This window comes from Puntigrus tetrazona, chromosome 18 (assembly GCF_018831695.1).
Source record: "Puntigrus tetrazona isolate hp1 chromosome 18, ASM1883169v1, whole genome shotgun sequence".
Taxonomy (NCBI): Eukaryota; Metazoa; Chordata; class Actinopteri; order Cypriniformes; family Cyprinidae; genus Puntigrus; species Puntigrus tetrazona.
Genome location: NC_056716.1, coordinates 25,394,390 through 25,417,320, shown reverse-complemented (window position 1 = coordinate 25,417,320; position 22,931 = coordinate 25,394,390). Strand labels below are relative to the sequence as shown.

Below are 22,931 nucleotides of genomic sequence, written 5' to 3'. Positions count from 1 at the left end.
ATAAATGCATATTTAGAATTGTATACAGAATTTCATACAAAAATGCTACAGCAAAACAAGTTTCCATTAAATAATTAATAGAAATATTTTAATAAAAATATGAGCTTCACCAGATTCCTCATAGACCCTAGTTTGTTTTTGTAAATTGCGTTGCTCAACACAAGTTTAACTTTTATTAAACCCTGAACATTCCCTTAAAGGGGAAAAAATGTTACTTGTAGATCATCTTTTATACTCTGAATAACTTTAGATTTAATGTGACATCCTGTGTGCCATCCTTCCAGACATGGAACATAAACTACCAAAAAATCCAACATCTAGAGACTTTCTGTTCAAGGATCTTTAACCATTACAACATAATTACATAATTTTCCTACCACACTGTTGTGCATTATCTTCATAGTACAATAGGTTTCAAAAATGTGAACACTAGCAGCAAAGAGGAACATCTAATAGTACCTGATATCCGTTTTCACTTTCATTTGCTATTTAATATCAAAAGGTGAAGTAAATGATCTCTTGTTAATACTGAGAGTATTTTGTGATTCATTTGTTTATTAAACTCTGGGTTAGCTATTAGTTACATGTTCGATAATCAATAAAATATTTTAAAAAGTGTCAACATTGAGAGCTCAAAGATCATTATTCATGCAACTCTGTGAGCAAGTGCTGCAGTTAAGCCTCCTTAACTTTTCTGCTCAAGTGTCAAACCACATCTACACTTAAATATTACAAAGCTCAACATCCTGTTGACTGTATGGTGAGGTGTTGAGCCATACAGCGTCGAAAAAAAGTTTATAATGTCTAACTGTAAAACAATATGAATGGAGTTTGTGGCAGTCTACGTGCAGTTAAAAATTCTCCAACTTGAAAAAAAGCAAGCGGGTCAATGAAGTGGCGCCCTTTTTTTTGCCTGCATCAATGAAGGTATTCAGAATTACATAAAAAATGCAATCATACAAAGAAAATCTTGCACACGTCTCTTCTATGATGAATTAAAACTCTCAGAGTGAATTTAGGTAAACCGGGCGACACTTCTTGACATTGGTATGATGCTTTTTACCTGAATTCATCCTTCAAATACGGCATCTCTAAGATCTTAGCACGTATAGCGTCTGTATTTCTGAGATATTTCTAATTTTTATCATATAGGACACGATTATATGACGCAAATATCTTCAAATATTTTGAGGTTTCTCTAGTTGTTGTGATGCTTTGGTTAATGGCAAAATTATTCCAGGCTTGTTTTGGCTCTCAATTTGTTTTCTTAATCATGCACACCGGAACTCTTTATGTTCATATTACTTCCTTTCAGACGTTAACATGTAACGAACCCTGCGTGTTTGTGAATGGGAATGATTACTCCATAAAAGTCACTGTATAACTCAATAATAACTCACCTCTCGAAGCTCTCGCGCAATACGCAGCCTACTTTTTCCTCAACGTCTTCTGTCGTTATTTTTAGTGCCGGTGGCAGCAACTCTGCGTTTCAGAAATATTACGGGTTGCGTGCATTATCCAGCAAAAAGGTAACAATGTATGATATATCAGAGGGTAAACGCCGTTGAAGAAGAAAGCGCTTCGCTGTGGTTAAAGCGCGTGCAGACTCGAGAGCCGCGCGCTCACTGAGCCAACAGTTGTGTAGTTTTCACAGCTCTGAACTCCGCCCGTGTCCACATCTGTCATTACCATGAGCTAGTCTCTTCTGAGCCATGCCACCATCGAAAAGAGCTTAAAAAGAAACGAGAATTAAAGTAACACGCTTGTGTTTTATACGTTTGTACATCTTGGTGTAATTTCGTTTAAAAGCACCGGAACGCGCACGCGATGTTCTGAAGAACTTGTGAGGGAAAATATTTGAGAGATAATTAAATCAATTCATGCCGGCTAATTTAACTCATTTTAATTTAAAAGAAGTCACAGGCCATTTGTGGGGGCATCTTTGATATACGCTTTGAACTGATGTGCTCTTCATTGTCATCATCATTGCTGACAGCTATAGCTATAAAATGGGCGTATGGATGCAAATCTGTTTTTCTTTTTCCTTCTGCTAGATTGTGTTGTACATCGTGTCATCATAATCATAACGGGAACGTGTGATTAAAAAGGTGAACAGTTCTTCCTGATGAAATACAGCAGTCCACGTCCTTGCAATATGTACCGTGTTGCTTTACTGCCATCTAGCAGAAATACAGCGCCATGAAAAAGTGTTATTTATATATATACACATATATACACACACACACACGGGGAGTGCAGAATTATTAGGCAAGTAGTATTTTTGAGGATTAATTTTATTATTGAACAACAACCATGTTCTCAATGAACCCCCCCCAAAAAACCTCAATATCAAAGCTGAATATTTTTGGAAGTAGTTTTTAGTTTTAGCTATTTTAGGAGGAGATCTGTGTATTTTAGGAGGATATCTTATACTGTGCATAAGTATTAGGCAACTTAAAAAAAAACAAATATATACCCATTTCAATTATTTATTTTCACCAGTGAAACCAATATAACATCTCAACATTCACATTTCTGACATTCAAAAATAAAACCAAAACAAATCAGTGACCAATATAGCCACCTTTCTTTGCAAGGACACTCAAAAGCCTGCCATCCATGGATTCTGTCAGTGTTTTGATCTGTTCACCATCAACATTGCGTGCAACAGCAACCACAGCCTCCTAGACACTGTCCAGAGAGGTGTACAGTTTTCCCTCCTTGTAAATCTCACATTTTTCTTTCTTGCCAGACATGCTGTGGAGTACTTGGACGTGTGTGATGGAGCATTGTTCTGCATGAAAATCATGTTTTTCTTCCTGTACCACTGCTTTGAAGAAGGTGTCTTCCAGAAACTGGCAGTAGGACTGGGAGTTGAGCTTGACTCCATCCTCAACCCGAAAAGGCCCCACAAGCTCATCTTTGATACCAGCCCAAACCAGTACTCCACCTCCACCTTGCTGGCGTCTGAGTCAGACTGGCACTCTCTGCCCTTTACCGATCCAGCCACAGGCCCATCAAGACTCACTCTCATTTCATCAGTCCATAAAACCTTAGAAAAATCGGTCTTGAGATATTTCTTGGCCCAGTCTTGACGTTTCAGCTTGTGTGTCTTGTTCAGTGGTGGTCGTTTTTCAGCCTTTCTTACCTCTGAGAGTTGCACACCTTGTGCTTTTGGGCACTCCAGTGATGTTGCAGCTCTGAAATATGGCAAAACTGGTGGCAAGTGGCATCTTGGCAGCTGCACGCTTGACTTTTCTCAGTTCACAGCAGTTATTTTGCGCCTTGGTTTTTCCACACGCTTCTTGCGACCCTGTTGACTATTTTGAATGAAACGCTTGATTGTTCGAATGAGCACGCTTCAGAAGCTTGGCAATTTTAAGAGTGCTACATCCAAGATATCTCACTATTTTTTACTTTTTCGGAGCCTGTTAAGTCCTTCTTTTGACCCATTTTGCCAAAGGAAAGGAAGTTGCCTAATAATTATGCACACCTGATATAGGGTGTTGATGTCATTAGACCACACCCCTTCTCATTACTGAGATGCACATCACCTAATATGCTTAATTGGTAGTAGGCTTTCGAGCCTATACAGCTTGGAGTAAGACAACATGCATAAAGAGGATGATGTGGTCAAAATACTCATTTGCCTAATAATTCTGCACTCCTGTATATATATATATATATATATATATATATATATATATATATATATATATATATATATATATATATATATTTCCTCACAAATGACGGACTACCATAATCTACCTGCGAATGAAATATTTAAATTAAATAATAATTCTACACTAAAACGCATGTTTGAGCTGTCTCATCTGAAAATATCTTATTATATATGTCAGTGTCATTGCTCTTTAGTGCTCACCTTTAATGTTTTCTTCTATGGCATTTTTATTAAGTTGCTTAAATATCTTAATTTAACTAAGGCCTAGTCCTGGCTTAAGCAAAGCCCTGTTTGTGAAACCGGGCCTATGATTCAGTGTATTGGACTAATAATGGATAATGAAATTACTATTGTCCAAAATATCATGAAAAGAGAATATTATGATGATTACCTTTATTTAAATTTAAAAGTGCACGTAAAAAACACAGCAGATGAACAGATAAGAAATGTATCAGTGCAGGCATCAGAGAGGATGTTTGTGCGTTCACCACAAGAACTGAGCACTTTCACCTTAGAAATACCACAGAGTAGAGCACAAAAATAAAAAAGTGATCAAATAAAACAAAACTTATAGGTAAATGTTGAATAGATCAAGTAAAATACAGATATAAATACGTATCTAAGGAGAACACAACCAGGTGGTTTGTGTCCAGGGTTGATAAGTGCATTAATGTCCCTAATGGAAGTCTGGATTCTTATGCCAGGGTATAAACCAAGAGCATGACTGTGCTGAACTTTACAAGAGAGCTGCCTGCATGCTTCGCTGTGCTAATCAGTTACATTTTCATGGTTTCTAATTCTTGCAAATTAGAAAACCAACAAAAAAATTTAAATCTTCTGTAGAGGTAATGCAATCTTTTTTTTTTTTGGTGAGATAGTATATGTTACCCGCTCTTTCTCTTTATTCACCAGAGTCAACAAGTTCCATTAGATGGACATTAAATGATTCAAGTCCCTGGACAGCTGGAAATTGTGCTGCTGTTTTTTGTGTAATGAACTGCTCTACTGAGGTAATGTGTTCTCCTTTTAAATAACTCAAGTCTTATAACCTGATAATAGCACTACAACAGCATCATTTACAATATAAAACAAAAACAGAAAACGGAGTGGAAAAAATAAGTGGTTAAACTGATGAAAAATTCAGTCTTTGATCTTTCAGATGCTCATCTTCTTTGGCAATTGGGTTCCTCCAGAGCCTGTGTAAAATGCAGAGAAGCTCAGCTTTTTATTTGCATGTCAAGCAGTTTTACTAGTTGATCCTTATTAATCACAAATTGTCTGATCAAGAGTGTATGTGCTAGTCATACCTTATTACTTCAATGGAGGGGCATGATGGGAGGCATTTGGCTATTACAGTGGCTCCTGCTGTGGTTATATTATTGGCCTCCAGGCTGGAATCATTAGTTTTAATGACATCAGCATATTGTAATAACACTAATAGTTAAACCTTCTCGGCAAGTACTTACTCAAGTCTTTTCAGTTTCATACACAGGGGTAGAATCTCAGCCAGTGTCCGTGCCAGGCTGTCATCACATGAATTCCATGACAAACTGATGAAGATATTAAGTCATATATTAGGTAATGGCAACCTTGCAAACACACACAAACACAGGGACCGGGACAATGCAACATCTGGGTCCATGCATTTATCAGTCAAACTGCAGCATTAAAAGAACTGACTTATCCCACCTGACGTCCTCTATGGATGGACAGTGTTTCAGGGATGAGGCCACACCGACCAGATCTGAACTCCCAATCGAAGTCAAACTGAGAGACAAGTAGTGACACTGACTTACAGTATGCAGCAGTATATCTAATAACCAATCATGTAACATACCATTCAAAAGTTTGGGGTCATTAAGATCTTCAAATGTTTTCTAAAAGAGTCTCTAATGTTTACTACGGCTGCATTAATTCAAACAAAAATATAATAAAATATTAACGTTCTGAAATATTATTACAATTTCAAATAGCTGTTTATTTTAATATATTTTAAAATGCAATTTACTCCTGTGATGGCAATGACGAATTTTCAGCAGAGATTACTTCAGTCCTCAGTGTCACATGTTTCTTCAGAAATCATATTAATTTGCTAATTTGATGTTCAAGAAACATGTCTTATTATTATCAATGTTGAAAAGTTTGGAACCCTTAATATAAATTAGGGCTGCACAATTATTACAAAAATTATAACAATCAATTATTGCCTTAAAATTGTAATTATAGACATTAATATAACATTTTTGCATTAAATGAAGTTTATACAATTGCTTGAAGCAACCGTATGCCTTTTTTTAAATAAAAATTAAAATCAAGCCTCAGATGTGAACTATACATCGGATATGTTTCTTTTTTTAATTAAAAAAGTAAAAATATGCATAGTATTATAATGCTATACTAAAACTAAAATAAAAGAATGCAAAAATCTTTAAGATAACTTTAATTACAAAAAAAAATAAATTATCATCTAAAGCACACAAAATAACATTTTGAACAATTCATTGCTGCTTATGTAACGATTATGTAATTGTGGCATCCATAATTTTTTTTATCAAGTAAAGGCATCCTTACAGAATAAAACTATGAATGTCTTTTAAAAAAATCTACTGACCTCAAACTTTTGAACGGAAGTGCATGTGATGTAAAAAATGTATAAATTCCACTTCATATATGTGACTCTGTAATGTATTTAGTGTCTTACTGTAGTATTTTTAGTGCCTTCATGCTCATCAGACCTTCACAAAGAGATAAGGATCCTTGTTGGCCGAACTGATTCTCTGACAAACTAAATAACAGCAAAAATGTTATCCCCTGTCAGTGACATCTTTTTAAACCAATAGTTTAATCTAAAATCACTTCTGTAATTATTTACTATCAAGATCTCAGGACTTACTTGAGCTCTGAAAGCTGAGGCAGTAACGGAACGACTTGTGCTAGTTTAGCAGCACTGGCCTGACCAAGCTGGTTTTTGGACAGCCTGTAAAAACAAAAAATTTTAAATGATCACCTACTGATTTACCAAGCAATATAACATATTGATGAAATAAAATATGTGTTTACTGTAGTTTCTGAAGAACTCTGCAGTGAGATAGTGCTACCAATAGCTTCTCTCCAGCCTGGTCAGTCACGCTGTTGTCTGACAGACTGCAGAAATTCACCAAAGAACATAAATAATGACGCAGTGAAGCCTTTCTTACATTAAATTCATGAATAAACTGAACAGTGACGAATATTTTAAACGTCGACAATTTGGTGTACTGTATATTTCCACCATGTTGAATCGTTTTAATTGTGTCCACTAGATGGTGCACTTCTATAATATAAATTGCTCAGGCACAGGCAGGAATAATCTTACGCAGTGCAGTTACTATACCTTAGTTTTTCTAGTTCAGTCCACGAAGGAATGTATTTGACAAGCTCATAAGTACCAGTGTCCCCCATACGCCAATTTTCCAACCTGTAAGCATCAAAAAAATGTTTGCATATCACCAAACATTTGTGCATGCGTTTTTACTGGCCACAATACTTACTCAATCTCTTTCATCTGTCTAAAACTCTTAAAAGAGGACAGTAGACAGAGTATGCCAGTGCCGTTCACAAATGTCTCTGATGTCTCCACCCTAATTTTGCTCAAGCTGAGGAGAACAACCAACGGAAGTAGACTCTCAGGTGAATACAGTAGATTATTAAGTATTTTTTAACATTTCAGCATGTTAAAGCCTCACCTGAGCCTCCTAAGTGAGGTCAAATGGCTGAAACCTTGAGCTAGAATGGTTATACCCTCCTCATCGAGTATCAAAGAGTCAAGCCTATGATTGAGAACAGAATATTGAATATAGTATATCTTGTCAGTAATTATGAATGCATTACAAACTAGCCACATTTCAAGAGTGCATGCGTTACCGAATCTCTGCCAGTGAGACGCACTGCACCAGACCTCTGACCAGGTCACAACCTCGAGCTGCTGTCCAACCGGAGCACTGGGACAGACTGGATAGAAAAAAATTGGTCGATCTGCAATGTTGCATTCTTTTTGACTGAGAAACAATGAAGAAAGTCAGACACTTACTTGATCGACTTAAGATTAGGCACACTTTGAAGTGCTCTTCCAAGTACTGCAGCTCCAAGGTCACCTAAAACAAGCTGGGACAGACTGGAAAAGCAGAGAAATGGGAAATGTTGAAACATATGTGAAGGAAAAGGTAAATCTCACAGAATGAAATTACACATAAATAATCCCTGTAAAGATCACTTTAAACTAGTGCTGTCAAACAATTCATTGCATACAAAATAAAAGTTTTTATTTTTAATATATAAATTAAAACAGATACAGTATATATTTTGAAAATATGTACATATAAATGCACTTATATATTTAATTTCTTATATTTTATATGATATATAAACATATTTAATATATACATGCATGTGTTTGTGTGTATATACATAATAAATCTGCACAGTATACACAAATATAAACTTTAAAAACATCACACCTCAGACTCTCAAATGATGCCGTTTTTGGTAATGCTTCAGCAAGTGTTGCCACCTCATCCTCAGCTGCTCCTTTTAAATCAAGACTGTAAAAAAACAGTACTTATTATATCACCAACAGGGTTGCATGCAACTTAAAATCATAATTGATTTACAATGCAGTTATTTTTGTACATTTTATAAATGAAAATAGTAAACATAGTAAATAACATGTTAAATTACAATTACTAAATGTTTTAAAAGTATTTTATCCATTTTAAAAAAGGTGTTGAATTTTAATCATTATTATCAATTATTCTATCTGGTTCTATCTGCATTCTAAGCAGTTCAATATCAATAATTACTTGTGAGCAGAATATTTTTTAGTGTACATAAAACCCATTTCCCATTAAACTTTAGGTCACTGCGTTTTGTTAATTTTTAAAAATAAATGTTTAACACTTCCATTTTCGAAAGCATTCTTTGTTTACAGCATTTTTTCACACCTGCCTAAAACTTTTGCACAGTAATGTATATGCAATGTAGTTAGCCCCACAAAGAAAACAAGTTGGACATTTTATTACAAAAATGTTTAAGAATAATTTGCCCACTGTTTCTAGCACAGCACATTTCTGACAGAGAATATTTTTGAGTAAAAAAAGGGTCCTGTGATGCATGCATAGATATGCGGTAAAACAAAGTATGTTTTAAAATACCCACACATACATTATAAAATAAAGATGACCATCATTGGAACACTTGCCTGAGGTTCCTTAGATTCTGTAAGAATGGAATGACCGCAGAAAAAAAATCTGCACCTTTTCTGTCCACTTTGAGCTGAGAGAACCTGGACATAAAATAGTAAGCAAGAATTTATACTAATGATTAAACAAAACATCTAATGGCCAAATATTTGTATCAACTCTCATTGACTTACCTTAAATCCTGCAAGGCATGACATTTTTGAATGGCAAGCGTCAGAGGAGCGAGATGCTGTCCTTCTATGTCACAGTAATCAAAGCTAAATAAAGTGAAAAAAGTGTTTACATCGAGTATGGAAAATATAACAAAACAAGAGTGAATAAAAGCACAAAGCAAGCAAGAAGCTTACATTCAAGCAAAAAAAAACAACAACATACCTGATGGACTGCAAAGCAGGTGAGATGTTTTCAGGAGGAGCTCTGTTAGAAGGAAAAATTAGCTTTGCATATTTACAATATTTAATGCACCCCATATTATATGAGCATAAAAATATATAGAATTATTAAACTTACACAAAAATGGATCCAAGATTTCCTTCTGTAATGATGTTTATGGATGCACGGTTGACACTGCAAATATTGGGAAAAATATGTTCTTTTTCTAAATCCCACCTCTTTTCATATTTTGCTCTAAACGTTTTACCTAATCAGTTGTCAATACATTATTAGGTTAAAGATGAAATAAGAGCAACATCGCCACACAGGAAACCACTCAGTATACACTCACAACCGACCCATAGTTAGGAAAAATAAACACATCTTGGTTAATTCAAGGGAGTTAATACTATTAAAGGGATCATATGAATTATTTTGTGTAATGCAATGTGTCTATGTGATTTAAGTTTCAAAAAACACATTATTTGTCCTTCTAAGCCCTGCCGTCTGAAACCGGTTGATTTGTTTCAAAGCTCAACGTTCTAAAATAGCTAGGTGTGCTCCGATTGGCCAGTTATTCAGCGCGTTGTGTTTGGCCACTTCCTGCCACTATGACACAAAAACAATAAAACGCATTACAAATTTGCTGCATCCAGTGGAGACATAATCACATAACATTTTTGTCACACGCTTGAGATATTCGGCCAATCACAACGCACTGGATAGCTGGCCAATCACACCTGGTTTCTCAGAACAATTAGCTTTGCACAAAATGGCCCGTTTCAGGAAGCCAGGACATACTACCGTATGTGGAAAATAATGTGTGTTTTTTTACCTTAAAATGCTCTTTTATTACAGCCATGAAGCAATCAGTGGTCACAAGATGTGTGTGTGCTAAGTGTGGGTTACTGCATCAGAACCGCACCTGATTTCTTTGATGTTTGGCTGCAAATTTAGGCATTTAGCAATGAGACTGGAAACAGCATTTCCTGTTAGCCAAGGCTCTTCAATCCTAATAAAGATATTACAAACACAATACGTTGTAGTTGCTATATAAAAAAGTAGCAACTAATCACAGATTACATCTCTTCTTTGTTGTTTCTTTAACTCCAAATATCTAGAACTTAGATATTTGATAAATAAAGAAATATTTTCATGTGAACATTGCAAGTGAACTTTATTTTGATAAATTTACATAAATACTGAAATTGTTTATTACACAAATTTTTATTTGTTATGTATATATATAATTAATTTTAATAATATATTTTTTAATAATATTTTTACAGTGGAATTTCATATTTTTAAAGTGATAGTATGGGTTTGAGACAAGAATTAAAACCAAAAATCTATTAAGAAATGCATAATAAAAAAGTAGCAAATTCCTAGAAGTTGAAGAACTTCTTAATTTCTTACCTGATGTCTCTTTGTTGGTGACAGCTACTGAACTTTTTAATAAAATACTCAATCTGCTCAGAACTCAGACCATTATTTCTTAATCTGATAGGAACAGAAAAAATCCCATTAAAATGTGCCAAATATGCCGTTTTAAAAATATCTAAAGAACCAATGAGTACTGTTAATTCTGTCTCAATCTTTAACAATCTAAGACCTTTCTAAAATCTTACTTTACGGTTGGGATTGTGGAGAGCTCAACCAGGCTGTCCAGTAGAGAAAAAAGGCCTTGACTGTGCAGTGAATTAGAAGACAATCTAAAGAATAGAGAAATAATCAATGTTTATTTTTTTAAGGCAGTGTGCACATCCCTAAAAACACTAATAATGTTCAATTAATGTAATAAGGGGATTAATCTATACAATACAGTGCTTTTCTGAGAGGACAAATAAAGAACATTAGTTAAGAAAGGTGCAAAACACACATATAGTAGCATAACTGAGCTCAAATACTCACTCTAATGTAAGTAGTCTAGGGCATCTGTTCACTATTTCCACAAGCTTCTTCAAGTGTATGACCTCAAAACTGCACTCCCTTAGCCTATAGTTAAGAGGAGGAACAATAAGAGGAAGCTAAACAACAAACTGCTTTCACTTTTGACTTGTATTTAACACTCCTGTATTTTTTCCACACATGTGTTCTGGGAAATTACCTAAGAGTTTTGTCACTGACATGTTCCTGCACAAACTTAATCAGAGACTGATCTTCCACTCCAAGACTAAAGATGAAAACCACACATATAACAGGTAAACCAATTATTGGTCAACTCAATCAAAAGTAAGGAAAGAATGGAAGTGGCAGTGTGTCTGCCTTTACCTGACTTCCACTGCAACGACTTTCTCACAGGTGTTCATTGAGTTGACTAAATGCAGTGCTCCGGCTTGAGTTATTTGGTTACCAGTGAGGCTGCGAAGAAGCACAATAAGTAAACTTTCCGAGGTACATTAATCCATCATTTCAACAGCCAGCTAACTCACTGAACTCTCACCTCACTGAGCTGGAGATCTTTAGTTTGGGCAAACAGTCAACAAAACATTTCACCCCCTCATCATACAGAAGGTTATGAGACAAACTAGTGAAGAAAGAAAGAAAAATGAACTGTTTGTGATTACAGGACAGGAAAGTACACCAACTTCTATTAAGATGAGAAAATGGAGGTAAAAGAACAAAGGAATACTCACTCCAATTCAGAGAGGTGAGGACAGTTCTCCAGCATCCTTGAGAGCTTCTCAACGCTGCTTTTGCACAGTTTATAATCTGTGAGCCTGTTAACACCACAGAAAGAGTCAGAACGCCCCTATTCCAAAAGTGCAAGGGCCACTAAATTAATCAAGAAATAATCTATTATAGTAATTCAGCATTACGGAATTCAGTTTAAGATGTATTGCATCAAAGCAGTATTACTATACTATTACTGTCACCAAGCCAGCAGAGGGAGCCCTTACCTCTGGGTGATCTGCATTCACTCCCTCTGCTACTACTTCCTGTTCCTGGACTATAAATTCAGTAGCAGGTCACTCACCTGCAGGTTGCATTGTTCGGATTGCTATTGGTTTGTTTCCTGTTTCCTGTTTCCCTGGTTTTGACCCTGCCTGTCTTCTGAGTTTCTGATTGTTTGCTGCCTGACCTGACCTGACCTGACCTGACCTGACCACCGCCTGTTTTTGGATTTTGTGTTTGCCTCGTCTCTGATACTCCTGTTTGCCCTGTTTGACGCCTGCCTGTTTTGACCATGCCTTCGTTTAATAAAAGCCTGCATATGGATCCGCACGCTTCAGACCCCTCATTCGTGACAATTACAGTATTTTTTTAATTAATAAAATTAAATACATTTTCATTTAGGTTTTTCATCTAATATTTACATTTTTTAGTTTTAGCTTTATTTCCAATTGCAGAAAACAATTTATAACAGATTTGACATCACTTTTGACCAACACTGATTATTGTAACAAACTTGTGTGTTGCATGCATGGGTGATTAAGTCAATCCATGTAATACCGCTCAAATGGCGCGTTTGGTTAGTATGATCTCACTCAAGTTCTGCACTCTTATTGATGCGCTCATTAAATCCAGCAAGGAATAGAGCCTATGTAAATAAGAAATTTCGGTGTATATTGTAAAGGCATGTTATAACTATAAAGATACTGATAATGATATATAAAGATAAATATTTAATATTACAGAATAGCAGAGTTCACACCACAGCTATAATGATAAAGGCACAGAGATATCATCAGAATCACTTCCAGATTGTAAACCCAATCAGAATCAACCCTACTATCACAAGCTCAAGATTTTAAAGTCAGAGACACATGTGCGTAGATGATACAGACTATATCGTCCACCGCTGTGGACACTAATATTGTTATCTTTATGGTTATGGCTTTTCGTTCTTGAACAGGCAGAATAGTCAGTGAGGATAACCTAAAGTAATTGCAGATTAAATAAATTCTACTTAAAAGGGATGTCTAAAGCTTTTTCAGGCATTCTGACATTTATACACTGCTAAAGAGTTTGATTCTCATGCTAAATATAGCCAGTTAACTTTTTATTTTATTTTTTTTTATTTCTTTGTTTGCTTTCTAGTATGTCATTAAGAGAGACTATCTGTCTATAAACTGATGCTTATAAATCCTCTCTTCTTTTCTTTTTAAAGTTTTTTTTCTTTTCTTTTCTTTTCTTTTCTCATTCCTTCTATTTGAAACATGTGAAATATATATGTTATATAGTGGCATGTTGCACTGTACATGCTGCATGTTGACAATAAAGCATTATAAAAATTGTAAAAAAAAAAAAAAAAAAAAAAATGGTGGTAAGCTGACATTACTTACTTGCAAATCGCTGCCTCTGCTTTTTCAGGAACAAACTTGATGAAGGCTTCTGCCCGGTGCCTGAGAATCATGTTAAAAGCAACTTTAGAAAAATAAATTAATACTTCTGTATTTAAAAGTATATTTAAAAAGTAAACCTCTGACATGAACAGAAGTACTGTACCTCAGTTCTACAGCTGTGACACGCTGACAGTCAACAAGAGATCTGATCAATAACAAAGCCTCATTTGTAGACAGGTCAACATGACTTAGGCTGAAAAGCAAGTTCATCAAGCTTGATTAGTTATATCAGGTAATTTATGTCAGACATAAACCACAGCTGTGGTGGGGGAAACAGACTGTTATGGCCACTTACTTCAGTAGTTGAAGAGAAGACATTTTAGGAAGCATCAACATCAACTTCTCAACAGACTCTTTTGATAATTTTAGATCGGAGAACCTATAACACAAATAAACGATGAAGACTAGCTCAATACAGATGATACATGCATCTGGCAAGTCTTTTGTCTAAACTAAATATTTGCAGAGGTGCTACTCACTCAATGTCCAATGGGTTTTCACATTCTGCCAGTTGCTTACACAGCTTGGTCATGTAGACAGGTTTGATATCACAATAGGTTAAGCTGGAAAAACAAAAGCACTTAAATTAATTTTAATGCTGCTTTGCAACAATTTGCATTGTAATAAATAAAAGTAAATAACAAATCATTTAATTATCACCCCTAAAGTAATATAGAATACAACTGAAAGACCTGAGTTTTTTATGCAGATTCATTCCAGTTACATTTCGGGTCAGCTGTCTTGAATCAAGTCTGAAATCATAAAGCACATTTGTTATTCTAAACCAACATGCACATATGCACTATTTTATATTAAACAGAACTGTCTGCAACTGTTTCAGTACCGTCTGCTGGTGTCAAACCAAAGAACCAACTTTTTCTTTCCATTTTCACTGGTGAGAAGAAAAGCACAGCATTCTCAGACAGGCAGTAAAATGGTCAGTAACTCCATGCCTGTTTTGAAAAGTTAATTAATTACCTTGCATCCACTTTTCTCAGGTACTTCTGCTTACAGAGGGCAGAAGCAAGCATCACGACCCCATCCATATCAACACCATTTTCACTGACACTGTGTGAGCATTCAGAAAAACACATACGTTCTTTTGAAAACAGAAATTCACAAGTCTACGGGGAAGTTATTCAGCACATGCGAAAAAGTGTGTCACTAGTTAACTGTCAAGAAGACCAACTGATATTGAAGATAAAAACATTGGCCTACTTGATCTCTTGAATCATTCCTAGTTTAGGCAGAAGGTCCAGAATCTTCTTTAAGCCCTTGTTTCCCAGTGAGTTGTTGGACAAACTGAGAGATTAAAAAAACATGTTTCATTCCCGCCCTACTTACATGAAGAATTGTGGGGGTAACAGTTCAATCAGCTGTAAGGTTAATTAAATTTGAAAGCATGCATGATGCATTTTGATACTTACTCTACAATGGATATGCACGAAAAGCCCTGGAGTTTATTACACAGGCTGACTACATTGGAAATATTGATGTTACAGTGCTTTATCCTATAAAGAAACAAATTAACAGGTCATTCCTGTCAGTTCAGTATGTTTGGTTTGGAAAAAAAAACAAAACACTAAAACAATGGTAGTGAGGTGGCAATCAATGTAATTTTTAAATTATAAAAAAGCTACTGCTGCAGCAAAACATGTTTATGTACTTTTTTACATGCTGACAGAATGTTTGTGAATGGCCTTTTACATTTTATTCCTGAATAAAATAACTTCTTGATAAATAAATATTCAAGTTTGCTCTTTATTTGTGATTGCCATCTTGAAAATAATCAATGGTTTGCCTTTAATTGCATACCCTACTACCCTTTTCCAACAAATCACTGAATTCTGTTCTCTAATTCTCCTGAAAAATTGCCCATTGGTGAACAATTGGACTTTATAAACATACTTCACCACCCTATTAAACAAAACAAGATGAAAGCGCATCTCATTTAGTATTTTATTATGAATCCATAAAGTCTAAAGTTCATTGCTAACTTTTATAACTTTGTAACTAAGGATTCATTTGTTTTCCCTATCTAAAAAGAAATAATATATTATAAAATACAGTACTTACGTCAAATTCTTTGGCTCTTCTTTGTTATTTAAATCTGTGTTTTCACTAAGGAAGAGAAAATGAGAAATAATATATTGTTGCTTCGTTATACATTATTTACTTTTTGTTATTTTATTTATTGCTTTAGACTATTATTGAATTTTAGACTATCCTCAATCAGGTTAAAACTATAAACTTATTACCAAATAAAAAAGCACATTTTCTATAATCTAACATCTATCATACTTTGCCGGCAGTACATTGCACAGGAACACCCTGCCAACTGCACATTGCTCAGACAAAGCAACCACAATAGATTTGCAAACAGGAAGTGTTAAATAAAAAATATATGATTTGGAGTTCTGGGGTATTACCCACCCGTTGAGAATAACCAAGCTATTAAGACATCAGTCAGCACTTACCAAAGTTTATTAGAGCTTTGTGAGAAGAAAAGGCTGACGTGTTTGTTGGACCTGTATAGAATGAAACAACTGTGAACATCTCAGGGCAATAAACCTAAAGGGTCAGGTCATGTGACATTTCTTTCATACAATTTTTCTTAAATGCAATTTAGACTACAATCAATACTGGTCAAACTGTGGAGAAATTAAACTTTTTACTTTATAATATATTAACATTACAATTTTATAGACAAATTTACTGGTAAAAACTTTTTTGCAAAACATAAAATCAGTGATCTAAACTGCATTTCTCAATTTATTTTTTCCTTAAAATGTCTTTGACAAGCCAACAAATCAACATACTCGATATGGACTTTTTGAACAGAGGAACAGGCAGACATTCTCTCAACGAGTGTGAGGATTCCATCTGTGGAGATGCTGTTCCCCTTCATCCTAAACAAAAGCAGCAAATATCTAAATAAACAAAAGAAAGCTAAAGCAGTTAACAAACGATTTTTGAAATGTAAACTCACTACTTACAAGACAGAGACAATGTTGGGAAGTCTGCAAAGTGTTTCTGCGATCTCTGTTATGCCTTCATCTTTCAAAGAGTTATTACTAACACTGTCAGATAAACAGAATGCATTCATTGACACAGAGGCACATAACAGATCATCAAGACCACCTATTGTAACATTTTGGGAAACAAACTGTGTCCTGCTGTGCGATTTCAAAACTAAGAGTCATACACCAGAAATGTATTTGAATATTCAAAGCAATCATGTCATGCCATTTACTTTAGTTGAGTGATGTGTGGACAATCCTTCAAAGCCCTGGCAAGTTTAGCAGCTCCAACATCAGTGAGCCCACCACCGATAAAACTGTAAATCAGAGACAGTCATAGACCAATGCAAAACGCACTGCAAAGCAATATTGTGACAAAATGCATAAAGAACGTTTTGTTGAATAAAAGACTTACTCTAATTTCTGCAAAGCCTGGAGTTTACTCAAGACACCACACAAAGCCTCTGCAAACTTGTCATCATATTTCCGGCTACGGAAACTTAAATGAATAATATATTTAATAAGTACATCAACATGACCATCGTGTATTACTGATAAAATTCCGGCAGAAACCAACAAGCATATAATTATTTAGTCTAAATACATGTAAGATGAAACACTACCACTTTAAAATGCAAGTTTAAGCATCAGTATGAAAAATGGATGCTCATTCTGAGATTTGACAAAGATCACATTTAACATTGTTGTTAAAATATTAGTGTTTTTAAAGATTAATTGCACATGCATTAGAGGACAGCAAAGGGCATCAAAAGTTAAAAATAGGAGGAATGAGCGAACATATTACACGTATCAAGCATACATAAACCATTTGTTCATAATAGAGAATTGTATAGTAACTTACATGAGATGATCCACATTCCTGAAACTGGGGAGGATTTCCAAACAATCCAGATCAATTGAACAGCCAGCAATGTCCAAACATACGTTCTCCTCAGCAGCCGCTGTCACAAAGGCTAAAGAATCCATGTCAACTGCATTGAGTCTGATATTTCGCAGTTCAAACTGTGGCCTTGAACCAATAGCTCTTGCCAACTTAACATCTTGAGTCTCATGAGCACATCGACACAGCTCCACAATTTTGGGGCCTGTTTGACTGGTACTTCCTGCGAATCCCACCAAAACATTACGGACGGTAGCTTGCCTCTTTTGTACCCAAGCTGTAGTGCCTTCGTTTCCTTTGAGCTGGACCAAACTGGACCGGCACGCATCTGCCGCGAGCCCACATATATAAACATGGAGAGAGTCTGTGAAAATGGATTTTGGATCAATCTTGGTGGTCCAGCGGGTTTTCAAGTTAAGCTTCTTTTTAAGTTGACTCTCTGTGATGTTCTGACTGGTCATGAGCTGGAGAGCAGCGAGAAACTCCTGCATTGTAAGGTGCATGAAGGTGAAACCACATCCTGAAGATCCATCTTCATGAGTCAGTTTCACACGAGACAGTATGCCGCTTTTAACGCCAAATTCCTGAAGATCTGGAGACACATCTGTGTCCATGAAGACTATAGTGCTTTCCTCCAGTCCTTTGAGGGCCAACTGACTCATCTCAACAATTTTAGATCTGTATTTCTGCAGCGGAGATGTACCAGACAACGCACCTCCATTAATGCGTTTAAGGAACGCCAAGAGGATCTGCATGTAGATTTGGGTTAAGGATGTTGGTAGCTGTTGATCAGTTCCATCGTGGGAGAACAGATATTCCAAACAAACACAGCAAATATGACACAGGCCTGGTACGTGAGACATTGACAAGAGGTGTTGGTTGTTTATCAACAAGTTTATAGCCTTTTTTTTTACTTCTTCTCCTTTTTTGTGGAAGTATTGTTCAGCATATTCCTTCACGCCCAATCGGTCAAACCCTTGAAGCTCACAGGTTATGCAGCCTGGGCTTCCAAACATGTCAGTCACATCTCGTGGTCTACATGTGACCAACACAGTGCAATCTGGAAGGAATTTACGATTGCACAGTCCTGAGAGGAGATCTGTCATTGGAAGAGGTTTGTGTGAGTCACTGATGCTCGACAATTTTTTAGGATGCGTAAGTTTGGCACGAAACTCATCATACCCGTCAAATATGAAGCAGACCTTCTCAGGGTTGGAGAGGATAAATTCAAACACTGCATCACTTTCTTCCTCATCATCATCACAAGCAGGATAAAAGAGAAAGAGTAGTTCTTTCAAGGACAAATCACGTGAGATTAGATTGAGCTGCCGGAACTCCAGCAGGAACAGGAGGTGAATGGATGGAAAGGAGCCTGCAGCCCAGTCACGACCGAGGCAGTGAACCAGCAGGGTCTTACCAGATCCAGCCTGGCCAAGTAGTATGACAACCCTGTTAGTGGTTTTCAAAAGAGACTCAACAGATACTTTATGCTCTGACTCTTCACCTTCATGGATATCCAGAGAGGCTTGAGGCTGGATAGTCTTGTCTTTCCCTCGTGGAGGGTTTCTGTGTCTTAAATACACCCATGTGTCTTCTAGATGGATGTCCTTTACTACAGCTTCTGCCACTGACTTGTGTTTTTGCAATACCATGGATTTAAGAGAATCCGTGTAGCTCTGTAAATGATCTAGGTAAGAAAATCAAAGCATTATTACGCTCAATAATAACTTTTTTCAACCCAAATGCTGGGGCACTGTTTGGTAGCTTTTGTGTTACTTAGAATATTTTTCAGATATAACAAAACATACAGATTTGTGTACATTTTACTGCATGTATGTTACTGTACTGATTAATGTTTAATTTTATGGAAAGTAACATACAGGAGCGCAATTTGAGTCAATGAGTGGTGCATCTATTTTTTAGGATTTGTGCCAAATGTGAGGTACGTAAACCCAACGCCTGGTACTTTCAGTTTTGCTTTGTTTCGGTTTCTTTAGCTTTGTATATTTTCATCAATAATTTTCTTTTCTGAATACTGTTAGATTTAAATGATTTGTTTTGGAGTAAGCTATACTAACACATAGCATTATTTGTGGGATTTTTGGTATTATTACACTCTCTCCAAACGTTCCACTGCTCACAAAACAATAAGTAGTAAGTACCAATCAATGAGAGCGGATTTGAACTTAAGAAACCTTGATTGGTCAAGGTCAAAAATATACCTTAAAAAATATGTCCCAAAAAAATCCAACATTTTCAGGAACAGGATCTGGCTCAAATTAAGCAACCAATCATGTTTGGGTCAAATGAACAACCCAGTTTGCTGGGCAAAATTATCCTAATATGTGTTCTGTCCTATATTTACCCAGCTCTTTGGTTAAAAATAACCATAATTGGGTTGTTGCTTTTGAGTGTATGTATCATGAATTGATAATTGCAGTTCATACAAAAGCCTTAAAAATATTTTAGTAACATTTAAAAATCTATGTTATTGTTTTAGAAATAAAATATAAAACCATGTGCCAAAGTGTTTATGCTATATTTATTGTGCCACTTGGTTTGATATTTTGTTACAGATGTTTATATAACAAAATATGAGTATATGTTTTTAGGATGACTAAGTTTTACAATGCCGTCAATAACAATGCAAACATAAACAACAAGGTTCAGTTTTAAAAGAATCTTTTGATATGTGTACTATCCCTGCTAGGTTAAGAAACCACTTTGAGGACGAACACTGCAGCAATTATTTTTCTTTTGATTAACCAGCTCAACGCAATGATACAGTTAAAGTCATTTTTACAGCAGATCCTTAGAATAGATCAACTGGATTTTGTTAATATTCTAAAAAAGTTAAATATATTATTGTTTTAATACATATATCAAAGCTATTATTTATTCGTACGAATACAGTTCTTCTTATTGAATAGCTAATGGGTTACTGTCAGCCAAGTCAAAGTAAATGTAGCCGTTGGGTTGCTCAGATCGACTGCTTTCACAATGAATCAAAATTCAAAATGGGTGTATGTCTTTAAGAATAGCACATACCTAGCCGTGGACGTTTCACATGTGGTGAAGCAATCAAATCAGTCTCGCATGTGTGATTTGATCCTTAAAAGCATAGAAAACAAAAAAAAACCCAGCCTGAATAATTCAATAAAATTTCTATTTTACATAATAGCTTCTTCTTTAACATCTACAAGGTACTTTCACTTTCACTTCATGGCTTATTTATTTTAAATTACAGTTTTTTGGGGTGGTTTTTCGAGAAAAAAACTGCAAAACTATCATAGCACGAACTGTATAGAATATGGTGTTATATTTAATTATGACTATTATTAAAATTATACTTTAATTCGAAATGTACAGAATGGCACAACGAGGGAAAAACTGCAGCATAGCAACAACGCATAGCTAAAATAAAAGTGGACAACATGACTTACCAGATGTGTATCCCAGTGTGGACACCAATGTAGTTTCAAGAAGAAGGGGAATGTTTTCACCGTACTGATATACAGTGGTGAGAAACCGTGTACACGAGTTTCTGTCTGAAGATTTAAAGTAATCTACAATGGCTGAGACACGGTCTCTGGTGCTGGTCAGTGATTGTATCCGATCCAGTGTTATAGGTTCCACTAAGGCAAAGATCCGATCCAGAACTAAGCTGCTTTGTTCGCATAGCAATTCCACAAGTGCACTGGCCTCCTGGGCCACCAGTGCCAGGATGTCCCCGGGCCAGTCGACCATCTCCATCCTCATCCATTAGCTGGGGAAGGGGGAAAAAAACGTAATTTTGCTTTGTAGAAACTTTTAGTTCAAACAATTCTTACTTGCCACGATACATTTTGTGGTGCTGAGTGCTGATCTGCACAACGTGTAACAAAAAACAGCAGGTTTATGATGTCGGGACATGTGGTCTAACACTACATGCTTTGTTTTTGGCGATGTTAAAGGCATGTGCAGTGCTACAAGTCAGTTCAATACTTTTCAGTGCAATGATTACATGCTGCAAATACTGATATAAATGGATTACTCTTAATATTGACAAAGAAAGAATGGCACAATTTACAATTCTGTAGTAAATAATGTTCTCCATATAAAGAATACGAAGCTCATGCAAAGGTTTGGCTAAGAAGGCTTCTGCCCATGCAGTTAATTACTAAAATATAGTCAAATAAATAGTCGTTTTAGTAAATACGTAGCAGCGTGTGTCCATTTAGTGACTTGCAGGAACCGACATTGTCACTGAAGTCCTGGACACTTTGTGTGAAGGCTGAGCTACTGAATGACAATCTTAATCAACAACTTGCTTCGATCAAAATATTCAGCATTTAAAAACGTTGCGTTTGTTTATATGAATTCATATGCTGCAGGTACTCACCGCGAGTGGCATTACGCATCGGGTCCAGTTTACGTTGAGAAAATGAAACTAAAGTATCCCTCTAGTCTGGTTTGGTTTCGATTTCTTTGATACGCATAATAAAAAAAAATTAAGAAAAAACTCATTTTCCCGCGAGGCAAACGTTGGCACGTCAAACCGCGCGTCATTTAAGTGCGTTTTAATATAAAATAATTCATATAAAAATGTTATCTATCGACGACCGAGCATGTTGAAAGGATTATTTTCGGATGCTTTTCCACCCGAGGCCATCTTATAACGAATTCAGTGATTTTGGTAATGAGCGAACATATATTTGAATACCATGATTTTTGTATAGCGTTTAATATAGCGTTTTTGTTTCTCATTTAAAAGCTACCTTTTACACTGATTCGATGGGCGAAAGCAAAATCGATTTCAAAGTGCATTTGACGCTTTAAAACACCTTTACTTAAAGCTCTTCGTTAAAGTCTGTGGTCATGAATGCATTTTAGGTCGTAGGAGAGTGCATTTGAGGACAGCGGTGATGAAATCTATAGGTTGCCGTGAAGTGCACTCGGACGCCGCTTAGTGGTGATATCAAATCATTGCATTCCTTATAAAAACAAGATGAAGTCGGGGAAAAGCGTTTCCAGTTTTACTGAAGAAAATGTAAGTTATGTTTTAATATTAAATGAGCCTACGCTATAACACAATACAATGCAAGACATTAAAAGCGTGTATGTTGTTAATTTAAACTTGGTTATACTGAATGAGCAGCAGAGTCGATTTCAACGTCTCCGTGACCTACAAAAACACCGTTACATAGTTTTCCATTGAAGGTTGTCGTTGCAAAGCATTTCTTTTCGTGACTGGGAGTGCATTTGAGGACATTTGAGGAGTGTTGATATGTAAAGAATGTTGTAGTCTACAGGCCTAGTGGTGAAACAAAACCATTGCACCCCTTGTAAGGACATCAAGATTTAGTCTTTAAATTATATATATATATATAT

At 35.8% G+C, this 22,931-nt stretch overlaps 1 protein-coding gene across 3 annotated transcripts; it reads right to left on the bottom strand.

Annotated features, from left to right (window-relative positions):
• Positions 1–4,063: 4,063 nt before the first annotated feature.
• Positions 4,064–22,439, bottom strand: nlrc5 (NLR family, CARD domain containing 5). Of its 3 annotated transcripts, XM_043264785.1 has the most exons (44): positions 21,943–22,439; positions 21,005–21,327; positions 20,610–20,672; positions 17,523–19,248; positions 17,076–17,159; positions 16,894–16,977; positions 16,637–16,720; positions 16,460–16,549; positions 16,118–16,168; positions 15,717–15,761; positions 15,068–15,151; positions 14,859–14,942; positions 14,619–14,708; positions 14,485–14,532; positions 14,333–14,392; positions 14,120–14,203; positions 13,936–14,019; positions 13,744–13,833; positions 13,581–13,640; positions 11,931–12,014; positions 11,738–11,821; positions 11,566–11,655; positions 11,402–11,467; positions 11,206–11,289; positions 10,923–11,006; positions 10,711–10,794; positions 10,220–10,306; positions 9,433–9,489; positions 9,298–9,339; positions 9,096–9,179; positions 8,922–9,005; positions 8,182–8,265; positions 7,755–7,838; positions 7,589–7,675; positions 7,411–7,494; positions 7,216–7,320; positions 7,059–7,142; positions 6,746–6,829; positions 6,579–6,662; positions 6,387–6,470; positions 5,375–5,452; positions 5,152–5,235; positions 4,993–5,076; positions 4,064–4,881 (listed from the first exon to the last, which is right to left on the bottom strand). In XM_043264785.1, exons 2-44 carry the CDS (start codon positions 21,318–21,320, stop codon positions 4,809–4,811), a joined length of 5,256 nt encoding a protein of 1,751 aa, XP_043120720.1. In that variant the 5' UTR covers positions 21,321–21,327; positions 21,943–22,439; the 3' UTR covers positions 4,064–4,808. The 3 variants fall into 3 exon arrangements, with proteins under 3 accessions (XP_043120720.1, XP_043120722.1, XP_043120723.1); XM_043264787.1 differs by lacking the exons at positions 20,610–20,672; positions 21,005–21,327; positions 21,943–22,439 and having other exon boundaries at positions 17,523–18,988; positions 19,066–19,204; XM_043264788.1 differs by lacking the exons at positions 20,610–20,672; positions 21,005–21,327; positions 21,943–22,439 and having other exon boundaries at positions 17,523–18,660; positions 18,744–18,955.
• Between the last annotated feature and the right edge of the window lie 492 nt (positions 22,440–22,931).